Source organism: Agelaius phoeniceus, chromosome 3 (assembly GCF_051311805.1).
Source record: "Agelaius phoeniceus isolate bAgePho1 chromosome 3, bAgePho1.hap1, whole genome shotgun sequence".
NCBI classification, from domain to species: Eukaryota; Metazoa; Chordata; class Aves; order Passeriformes; family Icteridae; genus Agelaius; species Agelaius phoeniceus.
The window spans coordinates 11,757,429-11,782,467 of record NC_135267.1 but is presented as its reverse complement, the minus strand read 5'-3'; the positions used below and the strand labels follow the sequence as shown (position 1 = coordinate 11,782,467).

General features: G+C 38.6%; 1 protein-coding gene across 1 annotated transcript in view; it reads right to left on the bottom strand.

Moving 5' to 3' along the window:
- Positions 1–9,700: 9,700 nt before the first annotated feature.
- Positions 9,701–25,039, bottom strand: part of GPR63 (G protein-coupled receptor 63) — a 28,558-nt gene continuing 13,219 nt past the window's right edge. The window contains exons 2-4 of the mRNA XM_077174734.1: positions 22,424–22,509; positions 17,803–17,880; positions 9,701–14,727 (exon numbers count right to left, since the gene is read on the bottom strand). Coding sequence (XP_077030849.1) covers positions 13,326–14,585 — 1,260 coding nt within the window. The 5' untranslated portion in view covers positions 14,586–14,727; positions 17,803–17,880; positions 22,424–22,509 and the 3' untranslated portion in view covers positions 9,701–13,325. The remainder of the gene's footprint in view (positions 14,728–17,802; positions 17,881–22,423; positions 22,510–25,039) is intronic.

Here is a 25,039-nt window from a genome sequence, read left to right as displayed (position 1 = left end):
TGCATTGCCTTTCAGAGCTGGCAAATAGTTACAGTTCATTCTTGACAAAATTCAAAGCAAACGCTGTTGAAAGACATGTACTGAGCAGATAAATGCAGTAACAAAGTAAGATTTTACCATTTCTTTTATTTCTCACATTGCTATTGTGTAAAGGAGGCACACAGTTCAGGAAACCATAATGAGTCCTATTATTAACTTCCAAATACAAACCTCTTAATGCAATGCGCATTTCTCTGTAAGACATAAAAACCAGCACAAAATCATGCTGGTCCAAGACACTGGCACCAAGAACTTCAAGCAATATCCAGCCTGTCTGTAAAACCCATCAGCCTACACTGACTGAAGAAAAAAAATCCAAATTCAATTCACTGCCTTGTCAAATGAATGTGTCAAAGTGGTAGAACTGAATATATACCCCCTGCAGGTTTAACAATGGTGGATGTTTCCCAGCCCCTAATCCCTACTGGAGCTATAGGGCCTTTTTTTTAAGCAAAATATTTCAGGATATAATATAGAGAAACTGGAAGTAATAGGCCCTTATTCCCAAAATGAAGCATCCTCTGTATTAGGTTCACACGAGGATATTTCATAGCAATGTGTGTCTTGAATTATTTCTTCAGCAGGAAGAGGTTTCATTGTACATGCAACTCTTTTCATGGGACAGGAGTGACCTGGCACCAAGAGGCTGCCACAGTCCTTGTGTTATACTGATCCTCCTGGAGGCAAGGAAAGAGCAGAGACATTAAAAAGTCACGTATTTGTTGTTTTTAATATTCCCTTGAAAGACTATAATCCCAATTTCTGGCAAACATGTTTAAACTAATTTCTCAGATGCACAGATGCAGGGGAGTATCAGGGAACAGCAGGAAACTCTGGGCAAAAGCATGTTCTGACAGGCATATTTAGAAAAAAGTTTATTTTTCCAGAAGTTCAAGCACATTACTACCTAAGCCATAATTTCATTTACTCTCCATTTGTCAGGAATGGTTGCATTCTTAGTATTGAATTAAAGGTTCAAAAAAGCAATAAAAGCACAGATTTTACTATGCATATTTTACTATTTTACACACTTGTAAACCAAAGTTTTCTATTGCACTCAGAGCTCAGCAGAGTATCTTACTGTTTGAAGCACAGTTCATATAGAAGCCTATTATTAAATATTCCTGACTGGAAATGAGTTACATTAAAATAGCACTGGCTAGATAAGTTCATTGGAAAAAAAAAGTCAAAATTTGATTTCTTGAGACTTGTTCACTAAGAAATTGTTATGAAGTCTGGATAAGAAAAGTGATATATAGGTCATGAATGCATTACAAATACCAGGGTTTTTTTGCTCTACAAGAACCATTATACCTCCATGTCAGAAATATCAGTCAGGTTCATATTTTCTTCAGCATGCTTGCTTTTAGTCCCTCTGTCTAGGGCAGGCCTCAATCAGAAGATTGGTTCTAGGGGGTAAGAGCACAGTGATCATTATATGATGATATATCATGACATATCATGATATCATGATATTATGTGATAGCAATTGATCTGATATGATGATTCAGGCTCTTTACCTTCCACCCCAAAATAGCTTGAGTTTTGCACATCAGGTCATTTGAAAATGGTACCACCTTCCTTGGGCAAGACATGCATTTAACATCACCATGAATGATGGCTTTGTCATTTTCCACTCCAGCTGGGAAGAAGGCCAGTACAAAGGACTGTAGTAATCTCATTATTTTTACATATTCAAGATGCAGTAAGAAATGTGTAGCAGTAGAGCCTTCCCTTTTCCACTGTGGCTGCATCTATCTTTGAAGACCAATTCTAAATTATAGGATTAATTTTATGGAGCTTAGTGTAGATAAGTCTGTAAACATAAATGACAGCGATGACATTGACAACAACAACAATATGTAAGTACATGCACACTCAATCACAGGCCACAGAATATTCTGATTTGAAAGGGATCCACAAGGATCATCAAGTCCAACTCTTAAGTGAATGGCTGATATGAGGATGGAGCCCACAATCTTGGTGTTATTAGCACCATGCTCTGTGTACAATCATCCAAAAAACTATTTCGTTCTGGAGAGTGTCATACCTTTTATACTGGCATCTGCTTAAGTTCAGAAAACTAGGACCTACTGCAGAAACATAACCCAAAATCCTCCATGCCAAGTTATTTTTGAGAATAATTACTCCACCAGCAGCAGAAATAAGGAATTCTTGTTTCCCAGTTTACAGATTATGCATGCTTATGCACTTCCCTCCATATTAACTACATATTTCTCTTTGTTCCTTATAATTTTGGATATAACAAAATGTACCGAAGCCAGTAAAAACAATAACTGCTCTATGTCACTCTTACACTGATTTTAAAGTGGTGCTAGTATCAAAATTTTGAAAACCAATAATTTTCTCAACATTTTAATAAAATACAAGCATCATTCCAGATATGCAATTTGACCTGTGGGAACACCACAAAAATCTTTACTGCTGTAAGATAGTTACTGTAATCAATTAATCAGACTTCTCGCAACTTACTTATTCCAAACCCTTGCTTAAATGATTTATAGCCAACAACATAAAACAAAGATACAATTAAAGAAGAGAACCTATTTCTAACAGCATATTCATTTTTAAAAGCCTTCCAGTCACCTGCTACACATAATAGAAGCAGAGACAGTGGTGATCTTTAAACTGAGCTGCAAAATTTCTGCATGGATTGGGATGGGAGAGATATAATGGGTTCAGATTCCCAGGCATTTTGTCCCTGATTATTTTAGGTTTATATACTCTCACAGAGAAGTCATGGGGAAACAGATTGCCCTTTCTAAAATCTCAATCCCTTTACACTGAGTAAGGTTTAATATTCAGAATCAGCCATCTGGAAAAAATCCATCATGCAAAAGTTATGTACAAGATATAGAACGCTCTGGAAAAGGTGTGAGCCATTTCAGGTCTGAAATGAGAATAGACCTGAAGTTGAGCATAGCCCTTATCTGCAGCTTCAGGTCAGTCCAATTCTATTTTCAATTTATTTACCTGTTTGAGTACTGAGATAGTGCTTCATGGTGGTATTGCCATTCTCATGTGACAAGGCATCTCCCAGAACAGCCAGCCAAACATGAGCTGCAGAGTATTCCTGGGACAGTGCTGAACTGTGCTGAGATGCTCATTAAGCCCAAAACCAGTTATTGCTGCAAGGTGTGATGGCTGCAGGGGCTTTCTGTGGAAAGAGAGAGACGTGTATTTAAGTCCTTGTGTAATGAATACATGTGTTTTATTAAAGTCCTGGGTTCTTGAGGAAAAGAGTGGGCATAAGAGAACTGTACCACCTCTGTAGGCAGGAGTTGCATTAAATGCCTGGACACTGGCAGGGCTTTGCTGTGACTTAAGCACCTCCATCACAGCCAGATGAGGACACAGCTGCTCCTAGAAATGTCCAAGGAACCTGCTTCGCATAGCTTGGAAGTGTAGACACCTACTGACCCTCAATACCTCCAGGGACCTCAAGGAAGCATCTAGCTAGAGGTTCTGTTTAGTTCATTTCTCTAAAAATTAGTGTCTCTTGTGCCTCACTGGTCACTTGATAAAATTCTGGATAATAATAAACCTTTCTTTCATGGTGTCAGAAGATATATTTTGAAAAAAAACTGTGAATGTAATGACCAGAGCAGATAGAAAATACTTGGATTTCTCTGCTAACGACTGCTTTCTATATTCTGTTCCTACCTTTGGGGAGACATTTTTAACTCAAATATTTAGAATATTTTACTTATTTCCAGATTGTAGATATCCTACGTGTACCAGGATTAGTGGTTCAAGTTGCATGATATTGTAAAGTTCATTAATTCTATTGATCAAATATTGAAATTCACCTCATGCAAATTCTACACCAGTAAATTACACCACTTACAGAGTCACCCAAAGTGAACACAAGAAAGAAAAGAACAAGACCAAATGAGCTCAGTCAAATATTTAAAAGGTTATTGGAAGTAATCGATGGGTTTGGGGTTTTCCCCCCTTTATCGTTTGTACCTTGAATTTAGCTAAGCTGGTGGATAAAGGCAAATTAAGAGGACAGAATGAAATTTCTATCCTCAAAAAGCTGAATATCCAGGTGTGCTTTTTTACTTAAGCAAGGTGCAAATACATATTTCTACTCGGACACAAAGCTGCATAGAAGATGACACCATCTTTTGCGACTCAAAAGAAAGCACTCCTGTATTTCATTTCCCTCTGCTCTCACAGCTGGAATAATCCTTCTTCTTTTAATATCACTAAAGTATATTACAGGTGATTGCTTTTCTCCAAAGAATAATGGATGCTGAAATATATTTGAGACTCGTTCTTTTTTCCCCTTGGTCATGCTCTGGTGTACCTCTACATTTGAGTACAGGCTGAACCTTGCATTATGTTCACCACAGATGGTGATATGGTTTATGCTGATCTTTTGCTCCTGCAGGAGCTTTCCCATTGGTCAAAAAGCAGCTTTCAAGGAAGGATACTCTAAAACAGGCCCTGGCCATGGTGCTATTTGTGGCCTCTGTGTCTGGGGATAGTATTTCATCATTTTTTGTGCTGTGTTTTGCTTTACTCTTTGTACATATTACAGTTTCAGCCCCCCAGGAGACATTCTGCAGAATCTGTTGCTTAGTAATAGTAACCTTGATGGAAATTAGCTGGAACTTCAAAAGAACAAAACATCTTTCATTAGTCACAGGTTTTCAGTTAATGAATTCCTCTGAGAAAGTTGATTAGAAAAGCAAACTTTCCAGAATCAAGTGCCACCAATGTTCACCTAGGATGAATTAGCCTCTCGAAAGTGCAATTTCTTTGTCCTCTTTAAATTATGTTTGAAATTCTTTCTATCAATAGTCAGGCTTACCTTGACAATGGCTCTAATAAAACTAAGTTTCCTGTAGGTGGAATCAGGCTCTCATATAGAATACAGCCAGAAAAAGTTACTACAGTCAGGTAGTCTGGCCTCCTGTGTAATATAAATTACATGAATTATTATTTTGCTAACAAAAGCACCTCTCAAATTATCTAAATGTAAAATACTTATAGAAATTTTCTTTTTTCTTGAAGACCTGCTTTAGTATTAAAAAAAGTCACCTGTCGTATGATAAAAGATGAGGCATTAAGGACCAGAAGGGCACCAGAATTGCTGCAGCCTCCTATTGAGAAGGTCAGAGGTAGGGACCTACAGCTGCTGCCCTGTGAGTGAAGTCAGCCACCCTTGAAGGCTGTCTCAGGTCCTCCAGGAGACAGAAAAGCAGCTGTCCAGCAGAAATAGCGGGCAGGACTGACACCTTCCTGCTGAAGTCCTGGTTTCCATCCCCCACAGCAACTACCTGAAACCCTACATTTCCAGTTCATGTGGAGGAAGGCAGGGATCTAATGACAAAAAACTCATCTCTTTTAAAACACAGACACATGGAAAAGGACTCAGCAGGATGGTTCAGCAGGAAGCAAAGCAAGATCAAAGTGCCTCTCCCACGACTTACCTGGCAGGCACAGCACAGTGCAGGAGGCCACAAAACTTTGTGGGGACAGAATGAGGGGAACAGGAGTGAATGAGATGCTGGTGCCTGGAGATCAGGACATGTAAAGCTTCAGCTCCCACTGACATTTACAGGATTGCTCCTGCAGTTCACATCAGGTAATACCCAAACAAAATCTGAAATCAAACGGGCTGTTAAGACTGTCTCCCAGGATTCTGACTTGCCCAAATTAGTAGGCTGCAAAGTCAAGTCCCCTCAAGAGAGTCCCTTGGCTTTGTTCTTACTTAAATTTAGTCTTACAAATCTTCCACTGCTCCCTCTATCTAGTCTAACAAAATAGATCTGAGAGCAGCTCAGCCTATGCAATGATGTCTTCTGGATTTTTAAATTTGACACAACAGAAATGGTATAATTTAAAAACTCATGCTAGAAGGCTGGGTAATTTTAGAAGTGACTTTATAAAGTCTTGTCTACATTGGAACATAAGGAATCAAAGACCAAGTAATTAAAGGTACAGGGGCAATGCATTCTAGTTTAACAATACTAACTCTCATTGCAGGGCTTCTCACATAGAAGCTAAAGGGCTCTAATTCCTTCTGAAAAATTAGACCAAACCAGGCCCAATTTAATTTTTCAGGAGAAAATCCAAATCATGGTTAGAAGTACAGGAATTTGCATCTCATCTACAAAGAAGCACTAGAGGAAGTGCCCAATCTTTTAATCTTTTTTTCCAGTGAAATTATCACTAGAGATAAAAAAAAAAAATGTTTAGGCCTTTTTCATGCAGTTTCTCTCACTCCTTTTGGAAGGCAGCCTTCCAGAGGAGCTGCTTAAAACTTCACAGCATCAAATCATCACCACTGGCTGCAAAAGAGCCTCAAGTGATTGGTGGAGCTATCTATGCTGTAGATAGCTGAAGTAACAGAGATGTATCTCATCATGTACACCTGCTTCTGCCTATGTCCTGAAATGCTGCAGCACTGATGGCAGTAAGCCATGCCCATCTCAAACTAGAATTTACAAAACAGGCTTTACATTATCTATGCCACAGAGAAGATCCAACCATAGGCATTTTCAGAGCTCAACCAACAGCTTAGGCTGCAAAAAAAAGCCCATAAATTAAACAGTAAGTCTTGGTAGACCACACTACTCCCTTAACCTAATAATTCAGTAGTGAGAATATTAGGAAGATGTGGTTTCAGTTGTTCTCAGGATCACAGGGGATTTTCAACAGTCTCTCCTCACCTCTTGAATCAGTGATAATCCTATTACCTAATCTCAGTTAGGAACAGAAAGGGCACCCTCCCTCACCTCTGTAAAAGCTGTTCCAGTTTTAAAGACTACTTAAAGGTTCAGCAGAAGGGAGACACCTGGGCTGGGGTAGTTACTGCACTGATGGAGAGAGCCTGGCTTCCACTGCTGCTCTCCCAACAGCCAAACTGTGAAACTCTACATTATCTGGTACCAAACAGTGGCTGGAAAACATCCCCCCACTCTCCTCCCACAGTCACCCTTTCTTTCCAGCCCAAGGAGTGCTAAGTGTGAAGGAATTCACAGGAGGAGCTGATGGTACCAATCCTCTCCTCTAGATCAGATGCAGAACACAGCCTGATAAAGGACAGCTTCAATTCCCCTTCAGTGAGGAAGAGAAAGAAACCCAAGTCCAGGGAACCAAATTTAAAATTACTATTCTTACAGTTAAAATGTCAATAAAGAAGCAAGAAATTATGTAAAGAAGCAAGAAATTATGTAAGAGATGCCATTTCATCTCTCTTCCTTTGAAAGAAATTACTCTTACAGGAAAAAGCAGCACTGACACCCAAAAGCACAGCGGGGCTCAAACTGTAGCAGTGAGATTTTAACATGGGCTTCAGTGGCTCCCTCTTGCCATCCTGGGTGTTCAGGCAATACCCTCAGCCACCAAAAACTTCCCTGACTTTGACACAGAGCCTAAGCCAAATAAATCAAAGGAAGATATTGTTAAATTTATTACAGCTGTGATTACATCCCCTCTGGAGTTCAGATTAACTGACTCTTGGAGGAATTGTCATTTATTTCACAAGACCTTCTCTTTCAAAAGACAGGGAAATGTTAGTGAAATTTCTACTCATGATGGCAAAAAGGCTTAATTTTATTTCAGGTCAACCACAGAGGTTTGGAGTGCAGTAACCTATTGAAGGCAGAGCACCGATTAAATGAGGAGTATATCTCATTATTGCTATGTTCTGTGCCCGCACATTGCCAAAGCTGGTTATGCAGTCAGGAAAATAATATAAGCCAGAACAAGTTCTACTTTGGTATTTATGAACACTATGTTACTTACCAGCAGTACTGTAATGATTTGGTATAAAGCTGCATTCACTGTCACACAATGAGGCAGAACAACACAACCCAAGAGTCTGTGCATAAATATCCATACATCAATTTTAAAAACAAACACCATCTCTGTAAGGGGCACTTAAGAAGTCCCATCACAACTCACATTTTCCCCCACCATACAGTGCAGCCACTGACTTATGACTGTTCCACCACTTACATCTGAGCAGAGTTGTGGTTGTCTCCATGTATGCCATTTTGTTTTGAGAGCAAGCTGCAGGAGCTTTTGTTATGCTGGAAGCTCACTGGTGGATCCCGTGCCCAGAACACTCAGAGACACAGGTCAGCTCAGGAATTATTATTCAGTTGTGAACTGGCTGAGGATGGATGAAGCTCAGTTGCTGAAAGATGAGGTAGAATAAAATTTCTAACACTACTGGGGATAAAACAAGGATCCTGCACTAGCACTAGAGGCAAGCCTATGTGCTCCTGTAACCTCTCCTATCCTGGCATGATGTTAAAACCAGAGGGGGTAAAACTCATCCTCAGCCTGCCATTGATGGTCCAACCTGAACTCCAAGACAGGAAAGGGTGGCATGGGGTGAGAGGTTTTCTGCCTCCACAGCTTGCCCAGGGACCTCCACTTCCTCCTGCCACCACTGTACCAACCTCCTGCAACAGAGCGGTGCAGAAGGAGCCACCTTGGGGACATGGGGGGCACCAGGAGAGGATGAGGGAGGAAAAAGTGGCTGTTGCAGAGGTATGGAGTCTCAGAATGAGGCACTCCAGTAGCTGAGCACAGCCATTTTCAAGCAACCAGAAATATCTATCCCCTCTCAGGCATTCTTTGGGAACATGTCTTTTTTCATTTAGAGAAACTACTCTAGCAGCATTTCTGCTAAGTCATTGTCAAGCTGAAAGTTTTCCCCAAAACAGCTGATATGCTTTTTCACTCTATTAATATGAGGAATAATCCATCACATACAGACATGCAGCACTTGAATCATAAAGGTCACTGTCTTGTGTTGATATGAATCATGCCCTGCAGTACTACTGCCTGCTTTATTTATTGCACAGCAAGATGATCTTAATTACTTAGTGCAAGCTAAAAGGTGGGACACCCAGTTCAGGTAGTATTTTAGGAAAGTTACTTCCTTATTAGGCTCTCTCTCTGCTTGCTGGATACTATTCCAATTGTTCTAGATATCTTGACACGTCTCTACCGCAGTGTCTCAGAAAAGAGCACTTTGCAAATGCTTTATCCAAGAAATATTTTGGCTTAAACAAAACCCCCTATTATCAGGCAATCCTGGTTATTTCATAGACAGATAAAAGAAGTGTTTCAAATTATGCAGGTAGGCATTAAATACAAGAAACAAGTTCATGTACTAACAAGACAGTCAATTCTAAAGACTTCTGCTACATTTTTGAGAATGTTTATTTTTATTTTCTTTTTTTTTGTTGTTGTTTCTCAGGTATTTTCATGGGTGTATTATATACAGAAAAGACAATGCAATTAATGCAATTCTACTTAACAACTTTTTTTAAAACAATAATTCAAGGTTTCTCCACATCAGAAAATGACTAGCCAAAAAAAAAAAAAAAAAGAAACCAAATTAGTGGCAAAGTAGTGGCTCCTGGAAAACCGGACTTAAGATATTTCTCACCATTCCTACCACAACAAACTTGTGCTCTGAATTTTTTGTTTTCACACTAAAATAAATTAAAATCTCTTTCAAGGAGGGCATTGTTGAATGATTTAGGAATTAAAAATCTCAAATGGGTTCAGAAAGATCACTGAAATCTCACAGTTATTTATGCATATGCCCAAAATAAAATATAAAAGCATTAAGCATACAAGTGAAAAAAATAGTGACAAAAAGCCATAAGAGGCAAAACAGTTTTCTTCTCTATATACAGAAATATCTTTACATAAGTAACAAGAAATGTCAAAAATACACAATTTTGAGTACAAAAGAATCATTTCAGCAATAGATTTGTACAATTGAGACCTGTGTAAGTAGCATGCTTTGACTAAATGAATTAAACTGCAACATACTTCAAAATACATTCATTTAAATCCTCCATACTAAAGATGTCTGAAAATAGAACATGGGGGAATACAGATTAGTAATGACTATCATCTCTGGAGAGGAAGAAAATGATAATTTCCCTTTAAAGTCAAGAAGGATCAGTCTGAGTTTTTAAATTCCTTGGTCTTGGTCAAGACCATTCAATTGCCTCAGGAGACCCACTTCTGCCAGTATGTATGTGTTTTAACATTACAAATCTCAGTGAGGTTATGCAGGATTCTTGGCAGGATCACAGACAGCAAGACTGAGCAGTTCAGAGGTCTTCAACTTGGTCCTAGGACTTCAGCTGTAATTATCAAGGCACTGCTCTCAAGACAGTACATAGACACAATAGCTCAAATGATTCTGTAAACACATAATTACCCTGGGGATACTTCTACACCACACCTTGTTTCTTTTTTTGAACACACTTTTGTTCACTATATGCTTTGATCATCTCAAAAAACCTGGCAAGTGTGAATACTGTATCATTCTGGAAACCACCTCTGAATTTGAGCCACACAATTTGGGTTTCTTTTCTCCAAGGATCAGTAGATGCAGCTTTGACCAGAAACCTTGTTACTGTCAGTGTAAACAAGTGCTTAATTACCAAGACAAATTAACTGTCTGATGTTTGCAATTTATACTTCACAGACAGTACATATCAGAGATCACAAAAATCCCACAAAATGTTTTTCCCTCCTCCTTCAGGAATGTAATTTCATTAATTTTCCTGTATTGCTCATCTTCTTTCCTTCTTGAATTACTGTGTTTTACAACATTCAAATCTCTTGCATCATAGAGCTGGAAGACAACAAAAATACCTGTTCCTGCCATTTAGACAATGTACACTCACTCTGTTACATTAACTCTAAGCACAATTTTGCTGCTTTCAGAGATAAACATGTATGACAACTTTGAAACAGAAAAGTCATACTAACCAGGTCATAAACTTGTGCTATCAATGTAAATGTAATTGAAAAACAAAAGCTTTACTGCAAAGACATACTAAAACATTCTGCATTATAGTGGAACTCCTTTAGATCAGAAAAATCTATACCATCATCAGTAAAACTGACAAGAAAGAGAAAGCATGGCCATCAATAACACTACCACTGCCAGATGCCTTTACACATAATCCACAGTCTCAGCTGGCAGTTTGTTGGGTTTTTTTAAATGAAATTACAGAATTCAAAATTGATCCTTTTATAGTCCTAAAATTTAACAACAACAGCTTTACCAATAGCTGTCAATGAGAAGAACAGAGCTAACTTAGCTTAAATTAGTTCTTTATTGAAGACCTTTAAAAAAAAATCTGGGATTGAATGCTTTGCTGCTGTCAGGAAGCAAGCAGTTCCTGGACATCCACATAGGACATTTCCTTCATACACACATGTACTGTGCAGATACACAGAAGCAGATAAAATTGCTATTATTTTTGCTCCTCTGGTACAAGAACAACAGAGAGCTCCCCATGCTTTGGGGCACTGAAAAACAGATGGAAGCAAGAGAAGCCCAAACCCTAGCTCTGGTTGTTCTTTGTTGTACATCAATCCCTCTGCTCTTGGTCACAGCCCCAAAAAGCTGATTCTGCAGGTATTCTTCCCAGCCCCAGAGCAACTGGGGATCTGGCTCCAAAGCCCAAACCTAAGTCTTAATTCTACTTGTCTCACAATAAGTATTTATTTAGCTGATTGGAAAAAAAAAAGTATCTGAGTTTGGTTTGCTATCATCAAGGAAAATCCTTGTTTTTCTGCTTTCCAGGAGGATACCAACACAGTCTGACATTAATCAGAAAGATAGTTTGGCATTTTAGGGAGAGAAGCTGATACCTAATAGATGAGAACAGTGAGTAAACCCTTGAGGCAGCAGCCACTAGAGAGACAAAGAGGTAATGAAAAATTCAGTGTGAAGTAGTATCAGAGGAAAAAGGGGAATTTAACTTACATCCCCAGCAAACTCTGCTGGCTGACTGTTATAAGGGGTAATGGCTGAAAGAGAGTAGATTTAGAAAAGATATAGGAAGAAATTCTTCCACGTGAGGGTGGTGAAGCACTGGAACAGGTTTCCCAAAGAAGCTGTGGATGTTCCATCCCTGGAAGAGTTCAAGGACAAATTGAATGGGGCTCTGAGTAGCCTGGTCTAGTGAAAGGTGTCCCTGCCCATGGCAGGGGTATTGGAGCAGGATGATATTTATGGTTCCTTCCAAACCAAGCCATTTTATGATTCTGTGACTGTTTATGTTTTGAGCCAATACTTAAATTGCAAAACACATCAAGAACTCTTTTTCTCCCTGCAATTACTATGTAGACTAAATGCTAACCTCAACTATGGTTCATTTGGTATCTGTGTGCTGGTTTACCCTACTATTTCTACTCTTATTCCAACAAATGCCTGACAGCATGATTTCAGCTGTGTAGAGCACACCTAGCCTTATACGAGCTCCAAGCAGAAACAACATTACAGCAACACAGTATAAATTGCAGGCCCAAAAATCACTATTTCAGATAGGTTTTCAGGCACATCATGAGGTTTGGATAACTTGTAATAGCCTCAAGTAACAACTGCAGTCACCCTTTACCCTGCAACAATTTTAACACGAACACTATTCTTCTAAACCATGTGTGAGCCTAAATCTCAGGTTATAGTATTTTTCTTTCTTTCTCTTTCATTCCTCTGTTTTCTCCTTCTACATCTCCCAATAACAGAGCAGGTAATTTTGATCAATTGCTAGAAAACAAGAAAATCTATGACTGTACATGTAGCTATACCAACATAAATCACCATCCTAGAGCTTACATGGGTCTTTCATTGAAATTCACTGACTAAACAAATAATAATAAGCAATAATAATACATCTTCAATACAGAACAAAATATTCAAATGAACAAACTATATAGTAAATTTTGTAAAGTGCACAAAAATATTAATGGAAATATTAAAAAACCAGGTTTTTAATGTTACCATGAAAACTTCCGAAATATCATTAAATTAGATAGAAATAATCTAATGAGACTTTTTGGCTCTAATATACTGGCAGACAGCAGCAATAGTTTTCCAGAAAATTACACCAACTAAATACACCGTATCTTAGCAGCATAAAAAAAGTTCCTACAATTAGGTAACATTGTAGGCCTAGTAAGCATAAACCTGACAAGATGTTCCAAATATAGTTTTCATTAAAATAATGGATTTCCATGGAATCCTAGAGGTAACATTTGTTATTCTGCTTACATTGTATTCTGGTAGTAAGCCCAACTATAGCCAATCACATTCCCTCCCTCTATCTTCCCAAAATTGCACAAAGTACTGAAAATTTAATCAAGTTATAAGATATGGCCACACTGAAAAAGCCATATGAAACAAAACAAAATTCAACCTAAAGCCTAAAAAACAAACTACCCCAGCAAACAACAATCATTGTCAAACAACTGCAGTTTCAAACCACCGACCGATGCTCCCCACACACGTAGATGGCGCTGGGCCGGATGCGCCGCCTCGTATGGCCAGGGAGCTGTGGCAAGAACTTGAAGAATCTGGGCATCAAGTCTAAGCATGCATCATGAAACTTCTTAATCCTCCAGTAGTAAATCAGTGGGTTCAGTGCAGACTTGAGGTAGCAGAGCCAAAGGAGCCAAGTGCTTATCTCAAAAAAGTTGTGCTTGTAGTAGAAGTGGCTGTTGAACGTGGCAATAAGGCTGTAAGTGGTGAATGGTGCCCAACAGACTATGAAGACAAGGAACAAAATCAGGATGGTTGTGAAGGCACGAGTTTTAAAGCTCATATCAATATTCATCTGAAAAGGTCTCTGTAAGCTCATGAGACCAAGTTTGCTGGCCTGGCTGAGACATATGCTATCAGGGTGGCTATGGATACGAACTGCGTTGTGGCGGACAGTGTTGAGTATGCCCATAAAAGAATACAACATTACCAGGAATGGAATAAAAAAAGCAATCAGCAAGATAACTATCACGTAGGCTCGGTAACCTGGGCTTGTAGAGTAGCCAAAAACACACTGAGGAGCTCTCGAGGGTATCTGCAGATTAGGATTCCCTACTGATAACGGAAAAGCAACAACAAAGGATGCTGCCCAGGAAATCACAATAAGAATCTTTGCACGGTAGGGGTTCAGTTTATCTTGCCTCTGTACTATGATAAGAAATCGGTCAATACTAATAATAAGAAGAATGGCTACCCCCTCTACAACAAAAAGCCAGAAGAACATGGCAGAAACTCTGCAAAATATATCCCCAAAAATCCACTGAGTGGTAATGATTGTTATCAGAGCAAATGGCATGTTCAGCACTGCCAGCAGCAGGTCTGCAAAAGCCAGGCTTGCTAAGAGGATATTAATTGCAGATCTCATAGCTGCCTTCTGGTAGACCATCAGGCAGACAACAAAGTTTCCAAGGAAAGAAACCAATAGGATAAATATCATAGCAGCAGAAAGAATGATCTGGAGTGGCAAACTCAAGCTCCTGAAAACTTCTTGTGACGGCAGGGTAGCTGTGGTGTTTACTAGCAAAGTACTTCTCTCAGTGGTGAGCACAGCACCTGAACCATATCTCAATGGCTGTGTTGTGCCACTACGAAGCAAGAACTGGGGAGTGGTAAAATTCGTATAGGCATTTTCATAAACAATGAAAGTAGCATTTGAGGTCCCAGAGTGGGCCAGCGTCAACATTGCTGAGAAAACCATTGCTTCAAGAAAAATGAAAGCAGAACCAAAGGTCTTCAAGGCATTTCATCTTGTTCAGGCAGTATTTTGAACTGGTCATTTAACAATCAAAATTCAAGGTTTGAAAGCATCAAAGTTCTTAAGTTCATGTCACTATTTCCATCTGAAAAAGAAGAAATAAATGTAAATACACAATATAAAACTCTCTGAAACCAGTGGTAACCTAATGATTGCTCAGCTTTCCTTAATGAGAATAGTATCCTTAATGTATGTTTACACTTCAGGCTGACAAAATTTACTTAAGCACCAAATATAGGAGTCTTTTAATAGTTGGCCTTTCTCTCATAGGTCCTACTCCTGCAGTCCTGCTGATACTGTACAACACTCTCAAGTCACCATGCTTTTTTCTACCATAACCAAGGCTGGAGAACTTTTGTGTTTGAAAACAAACTCTACTGATTAAGAATAATTAAACCAAAAAAGTATTTTTATTTGAATCTCGCAATTTTTGAACTAACTTTATTTTGTTTTGAAATTTGCCTGCAGATAGAAACTTTAATAACATTTCTAAATAGCTTAAATGGTATCAGTATATTGCCTATTTACCTGCTTGGTAAGCACTGAAAGCCTATTTATCTGAGTTATTGCACATAATACAGAATTCTTAGTTCCATGTCAGTCATCCACATCAGACACCTCAGGAAAAACATGTAAAATATCCTAACCTGTTATTATGAAATAACTTGTCCACAGGATACAAGAATTTTTCTATTTGTTTCATTTAGGGGCTGACTCACATTCAGGTGCAGGAAATCATCACTTCTTTGGTTACTACAACTCTTCCCCTGGCAGTAAGCTTTTCTGCTTCCACTGGTCTGGGGATGTTTTTGTTAATTCATCTTGGTATCCCATATAATCTAACCATGTGCACTCTCTTCTTCCTTGTAAATCTAATCCTCACACATCCTGCTGAACTCCCTCCCTTGTCATTATAGCCATAGAATGGTTTGGGCTGGAAAAGCCTGTAAAGATCTTTTAGTTCTGACCTCCCTGCTCTAGCAGTGACACTTTCTGCCAGACCATGTTGCTCAGAGCCCCATCCAACCCAGCCTTGAACACTTCCAAGGATTGGACATCACCAACATCCATAGGCAACCTGTACCAGTGCCTCACCAGTCCCACAGTAAAGAATTCCTTCCTAATATCTAGTGTGAATCTCTCATCCTTCAGCTTAAGACCATTGCCATGACCTCACATAAAGTCCTTCTCCACCCCTCCTGCAGGCCCCCTATAGGTACTGACACAATCCAACATTTCTTTAGTTCCAAGCACTGTCTTGTTGCACTATTACTACAAGTATTGTATTGTTACATATATTTGTATGTACATATTCTTAACAAGTAAAATGCTAAGGAGTTGAGAGTTCCCTCACCTCTTCAGTGCTAGCTTCTCCCCTTTGTCTTGGACTACTAAATTAAACACTCTCAGAGCACACTGGCATCTGATCAAGCTGGAAACTAGAAGGATTCAATGCCCTTTTCAAAAACGATCACTACAGTCAGAAACATAAAGTGGGCTTCACCTCATCCATTCTGGATGACTGCAATAGTCCCTTCTGGCTGTTTTCATGTTTATCATTAGAAAAGGGATAAAGGCATCTTCAGAGGGCAATCTCCCTCCTCCATTTCTGCACACGATGACAAGCTTGGGCTACTAACAGAAGCAGCTTATGGTAGCACAAATCCTGCCCACAGTATTTATGCAGGTTCTGTTTAGTATCAATGTCAGTCAAAAATAAAGGGAGAAAGTAATATTTTTATGAATTTACACAAGAACCACATGTTTTGTGTAGGATAAAAAGTTGACTTTTTACTGGATAATACTTCACCAAAAAAGAAATTAACTGTAAGACAACAAAATCTGATTTATGCCCCTAGTTTGGACTTCTAGCAGTCTGAAAAGAAACCTGCTGAGGCTGCTGTCAGGAATTCATCAAGTAAAATCAGCACTATGACCTGCTCCCTTCATTCCCTGACTATCTGCAAGCTCTATCACTAGATGATTTCCAGGGCCAGACTACCATCAGCATTTTTATTTCAGATAAATGATTAAGCTCTCTGTGTCCTTAAATTTTCAACGGTATCACAAAAGATATTGTTATAAACATCCTAATTTAATTTACTCTTGTAGTGGGCTAATCCTGCCTGGACACCACATGCCTACAAAGAGCTGCTCTTTCACTCCCTCCTCAACTGGCCAGGGGAGAAGAAGTATTGTACAAAAGGCTTGTACGTTGAAGTAAGAACAGGGAGATATCACTCACCTGTTACTATGACAGGCAAAACCTCAACTTGGGGAAATTAGATTAAATTATTACCAATTAAATCACAGTAGGGTAATGAGAAAATAGAGCTCAATCTTAAAAACACCTTCACCTCATCCCTCCCTTCTTCCTGAGTTTAAGCTTCTGCCTAATTTTCTCCTCCCCACCAGCAACGCAGCAGGACAGGGAGCAGGAGTTGCAGCCAGTTCATCACACGTTGTTTCTGCTGCCCCTTGCTCAGCAGGGGGAAGACTCAAACTCTTCCCCTCCTCCAGTGTGGATTCCTCCCATGGAAGACAGTCCTCTATGAACTTCTCCAATACAGTCCTTCTCACTGTAGGGGTGGGAAGGCTGCAGTTTTTCTTGAACACTCATGTGTGGGTCCCTTCCACTGACATTGGCTCGATGGGTCACAGAGGAAGCTTCTGGCAGATTCTCACAGAAGCCACTCCTGCTACCAAAACTTCGTTACACAAACCCAACAGAGATTCACACAAATTCCACTTTCTAGAGGTCTTACTGCTTGAATGAAAGTTATAATTTTCTATTCTGTCCTATTATATTTCAAAGATTGTATAACCCATCAGAAGTATATAAAGTTATGTACATTGACATTTTTCAAAAATGACCAATTCCATTAACTTAATTATAGATTTTTCTTTCCCTCCATTATCTCTCTTTATATTTTATTTTTACACTAACTCCTTTAGAGAAAACCTCAATGTTAATTACAGATTACAGGCTAAAGCATATATACTAGCCAAAGCTCTTCTTTCTTTGATCTATATAAACTTTTCCTCTACTAGTCTTCTTTAACATTTTTTTAGAATAAAGTATGTAACCAACAGGAAAAAGGTTAAAAGAACTTTCCAGAATAAACAAGAAATAGTTTAGCAATGAACAAGAAAATCTCACCCAAAGTTCCACTGAGGTTTATGACTCCACAAGCTGAGAACACTATGAAGGAAAGGAAGCTGTAGCATTCTGCAGGAACTGCAAAAGAACATAAATTCAACAAATAATTCTGGATTTAAAATCTTGGAGCAAGAAAATTAGATCCCCAGGGTAGTATCTTTTAGAGCTGTGTAAGCAATAAGTCAGCAAAAGCAACTTCTGTATTTCTGATTGGCCTTGTACAGGTCTTTCTACCAAGGCTCTAAAAGAAACTAATCTGCCCTTAGATAAATGTAAAACCCTCCTACAGACAATAATAAGTTTCAAATAGGAAACAAAAAAAGGGAGTGTTTAGTTTTGTAGAGAAAAGAGGTCACCAGAATGATCCTAAAAAATAAAATCTTTACCAGGGCTCAAGCTCTTTAATCTATAGAGGAGAAGAGGGAAATGCAAAACCATGACATTTGCTGATGATGAACATGAACTGTTTTTCAGGTCAATTTAATAAAAAAAAGGTCAACTATAAAAAGGTACAGAGGGATCTCTCAAGAGCTAGTGGCAAGCCAACAGTCTACCCCATAAAATTCAGTGCTAGAGATAAAGCTATGCCTGTACTGAAAACAGTTATCTACACAGTAACAGATGCTAAACCAATAATTACCATCCAGAAGAAAAACAGATCTTCAAATTTTCATAGTCTGCTCTATGAAAACATCAGCCATGTGCTCAGAATTGTTAGCAAAGGAACTGAGAAGAAAACCAGGAGCTAGCTATATACACTGTATATTTAGATACACCACCTGCTACAATACACATCTATGGCATCTATCCAGTACTATGCTCAGTTCTGCACCACTTGATCTCTATTAAAAAGCAACTGAAAAAAGCTATCATAGAGGTCTACCAAGTTTTTAGTGACACTTAAGGGAAAGTGAATGATTGCTGTCTCTAATAACAAAAGAACAGGAAAAGTCAAAGAAATCACAAAACACCTCTGGAGATCATCACCAACCTCTCTGCTCAAGCAGGGCCACCTACTAAAGGGCCACAGTAGAGAAAAACTGTCTCCAGATATTCAGGGGAATTTCCTGTTTCAGTTTCTGCCCACTGCCTCTATCACCTGGCACCACTGAAAAGATCCTGCCTCTGTCCTCTTTGTACCCTCTCCAAGTATTTATAAACATTGGTAAGATCCCCCTGAGCCTTCCCTACTTCAGGATGAATAGCCCCACTTCTCTCAGTCTTTCCTCACAGAAGGGATGCTCCAGCCTATTCATCCTCTTTGTAACCCTTTACTCTCTTCAGTATATCCATGTCTCTCTCAAACTGAGGAGCCCACATTTGGAAATTATTATTTCACAAGTAATTATGAAAACACTTGTTACAGGATGTTGTGGATGTCATCGAGCTTCTGTGAATTCATACAGCATTTGGGACATATTTCATATCATTATACAGATGTCCATGTAGAAAGAGGTGAATCACCCATCTCTCTCTGCTGACTGCAAAAGATACATGGCCTTCTGATTTGAATACAGACATCTGAGCACATACATGGAGTTACCTGACTAGCTTTAAATTCACATAACAGAATTGGCTTATCAGGTAAAGTTTACATCCATTATGCCACGCAACCTCACACTCCGAAGTATGAAGTTCAGCAGAGGCTTAGATGATAACATGTATCATAAAAGTTTTAAAGAGGAAAACAAATCAAACAAAACCTAGAGAAACTACTGCTAATGTTTTATAGTAAACAATCAAAGCTTCAGAAAATACTGCTATATCCTAAATTTTCCTTCTTAACAGAAGGAACCAGACAAGTGGAGAAGGAGTAAAAGTGTTCTGCATCCTTAACTAAGCTGAAAAGATTTGTGCGACCCTGCATTTCTCAAGTCAGTAGCACACAGTATAAAGCAAAGGACAAAGGACCCGCAAGTGTCTATAGTTTATTCCTAACAAACACAGAAAAAGAAAGAAAAATAATCTCACATATGCTCTCTCATCATCCCAGCTCTATGCAAATAGCTACATTCCCTTTTGTGCTTTGTCCCCTCTGTGTGATGTTTGCATGTTTCTCTATGCAGCATTAAGAGAAGAGGAGGACAATGACCTCATCCAAGCTGCTGCCTGGACCCAGCCTAATGCCTAAAGTGGAAAGAGCACCAGCCATTGGGCTGTTGTATAAGTCATCAGCCCTATATTTTCAAGAAGGATGAGAGAGTGAGCACTGATCAGCTCTTGCAAAGAAGACACCTAACCTAGTAAGAGAACTGCAAGCTTTGGATCCTGTGTTGCTCCTGTGCTCCTTTCTTCCTGATGGTTTCCAGCAGCCACCATTCTCCAGGCTCTGTTTATCACTCTGAGGATGAAATATCTGTGTGCAGTGCAGACAGAATCAGCATGTTCAGATACTGGTTTGGATTTACATTTATTTAACCTGCAGGCAATGCTCTTTCTCGGCTATCATCCTTCATCAAAGTGACTGACCAATTCAGCCAGTAAACTCAAGAGGTTCCCTTCTGTTGCCAGCACATAAAATTTTTTCTCCTTTTTTTTTTCTCCCTACTTAAAGGCCTTCTTCCATGAGCATGTACATGATTATTAAACACGTGCCTCCACCCTTCTTCCTACCCTTCCAACTTTTCCAAAATTATGTAAAGATAGAAATATAAGATGAAAGAAACCAATAAGACAATTTCAAGTGACAGCACTTCAGTCCTCACTCACTCTTTGAGAAAGGCAGATCCTGTAATTTCAAAGCCCCAGTCCTTGCTGAATGGTAATCACACAGCTTGTAAAAGACAACCATGCTTTGATAGTTTAAATGGGTAAGTCTACTGATGGTCAGGTACTCAAGCAAAAGGCAGATAGGCACCTTTTTCTCCCAGCATTCTCACTTTTGGAACATGTACTCTCACAGATTCTTTTCAGCTGCAAAAATGCTTCATACAATCACTTTTTTCAATTTCAGTGCTGAAATTTACTGTGTATGCACATTTTCTCTCAAGCAAGGTTCTCACTCATATACAACTTTCTTTTTATGGAACATAATAGACACAATTATTTCAATGAAGTACATACTTAAAGCTAAATAACACACAAATTCCATTCATCAAATATAATTATTGCTAGAACTGGGTCTGTTTATAACAGCTTTAGAAGCTAAAAGGTTCCTGTTCAAAATCTGGATAGCATGCTCAACTGAAAATAAAAGATTATATGTTATATGCAAAACTGACATCAGTCAAAGCCAGGAACTCCAAGAAAGATAAAAGAGGGAACATAACAGTGTCATAATAACAGTGAAGTTTAACGCAGATCAGAACACACTATGAACAGCTGCCAAAATGTTCAATGACTTCATCAATTTGTCTGCTAGAATCAAGCATATTTTGGCAATACTGACCACCACCACGATTTCATCCAGCACACAAAAATAATTCAGAAACCTGAAATCAGCACTGCCTGGTACAGTGATCCTATTTCTTTGGGATATTTTAAGTGGTCCCAGAAGCTTCTGCATGCTTTATAGCTACTATCAATGGTTTTATTTTACAGGCAAACTTCGGCAAAAAAATATTTTTTACAACATAAAAAACATTTAAAAACCAAAATATTCTTAGGGGAAAAACAGTAAAAATAAGCATGAAGGACATGGGCTTATTTTATTTTCAAGAGAATTTATGTGCCATGAGAAAAATACTCAAGTATGTGCTCTCTGACACCACATTATTGTACAAATAAGCCCAGGACACAGCCCTCTAAATACGAATCAAGCATTGCTTCCCTTGCAATTAAGCAGAGGCAGGAACATGTCACAATGGAATCCTTTCTGCTAACACCAGTGAAAAGAATGAGTCAGAGCACAAAGCAGCAGGGACGATGGTCTTACTCACCTAAAAGAAACCAGCAGTTTTCAGTTTTAATACCTATTTACATATAACCTAAATTGAAACTAATCAACTACACTGCATGAGCAGATGACCCATAAAACTATTCACAAGAGGCATTACTTTAATTTAGGAAATTGTTCTTTTTTCCACTCTATAAACACTGCTGTGGCAATTTTCATAGGAAAGTACTGTGGGAAACAGTCACCTCTGCCTTGGGTCATTTAGTACAACTAATTGGTCTCTCGATGATATTTCCTTATGACCTTCATTCAGAGAGCCATTAACTGTCAAGAAACGTTAGTCATGGTAATCATTATCACCACTGTAAACCACAAATATTCAAAACGTAAAAAATAATTCTGTTTTCTTAGCTCTCAGGAAAAATCATGTTCTCAGTTTGCAGATCATGTGAAAGGACTTGGGCAGTTCTAGGTTCATTTCTAGTTCTGTCATATTTCCCCTGACTTCTAACTTTTCCACCAGTTCAATGGTCACATTAACCATCATCATGATGAAGAGCTGAGCGAGAACTGTAGTACCTTGGGTAAACGTTGAACATTTTTGAAAACATACTGAAAACATTCATAGTCTCCACCTAGTTATTAACATGCAACTAACAAGTTGGTTGAAAGCTTCCTAAATTCCTAAATTTTAAGTGAATCTATGTATGTAATCACTGTATGTCAGTGTAGCAAAAAAAACCAAAAAACCCCAAAACAATTCCACACAAAAAACTCAAAGCATACCAATCCAGACAGGCTCCCATGAAGAACAGGAATCATAAGTCATCTTGTGCTGTTTTGTTCAGCTAATTATTCTCTTCCCAAATAACCTAAAAAAAAAACAAACAAAAAACAAAAGTGACATTCACATTCACATTCAAGGCAGGACAAGAGCAAAATAGCAAAATTTTTCCTTTAACAAAACTTTATTTTTATTGGGAGAAGTAGAATATTTTGTGTCTCTTGACAGAAGGCAGACTGCATGCCCCCTTTCTGGCAGAAGGTACTAAGGCATCAAAGTTTCATCAAACCAAAGAAATCCTCAGCTACGTCATCTATGGATGGTAACAATCTCAGCATTTCATACTAGGATCTGTCAGGGCTGGAGTAACACCTTGTTTCAGGACTCATTCAGCTGTGTTTATTTCACTTGTAGACAAGCACACAGCAGCCAGCTGCTGTAAGTCTTACCGCATCTATCAAAATAAATTCTTACCCTTAACCGTCAGGATCCTGATCTTTAAATCCCTAAAGCAGCTCAAAACAATAACATTTAAATCTACTACTGAGCATCATAAAGAAGACAAATAAATTTTCCCCAAACAGCAAAGATAACAGCATTGGACAAAAGACAAGAAAACAGGTCTAAAGAGAAGAATAAATCATTAAAGTTTCAATGCAGGATCTCAGCACTTCCTTTATGTATGATTTTACCAATCAATCATCATCACACTGCTAATATACCTCAGATAGCTAAATTATTTCTGCAAACTGGACCTAACATAGCTAAAAAGCTGCATATTCTATCACAAGTTCATGACAGAATCAGTTCTCATCAGATATCATCACTTCTTATCTGAGAATGTCAATTTTCGAGGTAGCTTTTCCTTATACTCTTAGACAAAAGCCATAAAATTTCAGTGAGCCTTGAAAACTGAGTTTATGTCACACTAATAGTTTTAAGTGACCTAATGAATTTATAAATATCTATATATCTATATCTATATATTGAAATCTGTATCTATCTACATCTTTATATATATATCTAGATACATATATAAAAAGGAAAAATATATGAGACACTTTATATGCTTGCTTTTAAAAGGCTACACAACTTTTAATTTCTGCAAGAATAAGCTAGGAACATCTCTAAGTCACCTCCACACTGGAACAAAAGATACCAGGATCCTTCAGGAACAGATTTCTAAATAAATGATGCACACAGGGGCTGAAGGACAAACCAGCCAATGAGTTTACAATGGCCTTCAGCACGGGAAGCAGTAACAAGCTGCACTCCAAGACCTCCCATAATGTACTGACCCCTGCAATCACTCAGTGCTGAGTTTCTGTATCTGCAGCCAACTCAACATGGACTTCAAACACCCAAAACATAAGGGTTGATTTGCCAGACTGGAGTCTGCTGAAACATCTGCCTTCTGCAGAACACATTATCTAGCCACAAGGGAAGCTGGTGTCTAAAAGATTTTTCTGATAATCTACAAATACAAGTTGTTTTCCATGAGCACAAAAATTTGATCTTTGCATTTATTCCACAGAACAAAGAGGGAAGGAAAACAATTCTCAGATATACCTCGGTATAAAAGAGATAAATGCAGCCATTGGATTATTATAAACTTTCTCCATTTGGTTTGTTCCCTCTTTAGTGAGGTAAGGAATATAAACTGGTAATCTTCCCTCTTCTGCTTTTTGAAGTGTCAAAGAAGTGAATAGGTCTGCAAGGAGGCAGAAAACTACTGGGAGCCTGGACAAGATTAAATACCTCAATAACCTGTAAGATCTTCCCACCAGACAAGCATATCCTCTGACACAAGAGTCCTTTCCAATCTCTACTTATATGATCACAGAAAATATTCCTAACTCTCACTAAAATAAAAGTATCTTTAAAATCAATTTAGACAAGTATCTGAAACACCGTGATGAAATTCTTTCACTTCCAACCTCCAAGAAGAAAAAAAGAGAAGTACTTTTCCAAAGTAAATCTGGAAAATTTTATTAAATTGGAGTACATTGCAGAGCTTGCTGGGCAAGACTGCTTTGGGTAGTTTTCTGTTGACAGCTAGGGGTTAAAACTGTTTCGTAATGAAATTCCCTTTTTTCCACTCCATTACAAATTACTAATCAGGCTTTTTTCTAAGAACAGAGGGGAAAAGCTTTGTAACCCTTCATGAAATTTGAGTGCAAGGATTCCTGACCCTGCAAAGAGCTCCACCTGTGGAATTACAACCTTGATGATATCAGCATTTAGACCTGGCAGAGCTACTGAAAGGGTAGTCCTGACCTTTTCCTTCTTCATTCACTCATTCCTGAACCCAGCTCCCCAGTCCCAAAGCAGAAGGAATAAACTGAACTAAAACTGACCCTGGCAAGCAAATTTAAAAGCTTCACATTTCTGGCCTGAAGCTGTGAGATGCTGGGGAACACAGACCAAAGCTTAAGATGTAGATTTAGATTCTACATACTAAGAGATATTTTAATTTAACAGTCAGTCCCGTGCCACAAGCAAGAATGGTGCAAAACCTGTACTTACAGATGATCATAGAAAAATCTGCACCTTTGATTCCCCAAATCAGGAGCTGTCATTTACAAAAAACTGAAATAGTGGAACTAAAATCACAAAGA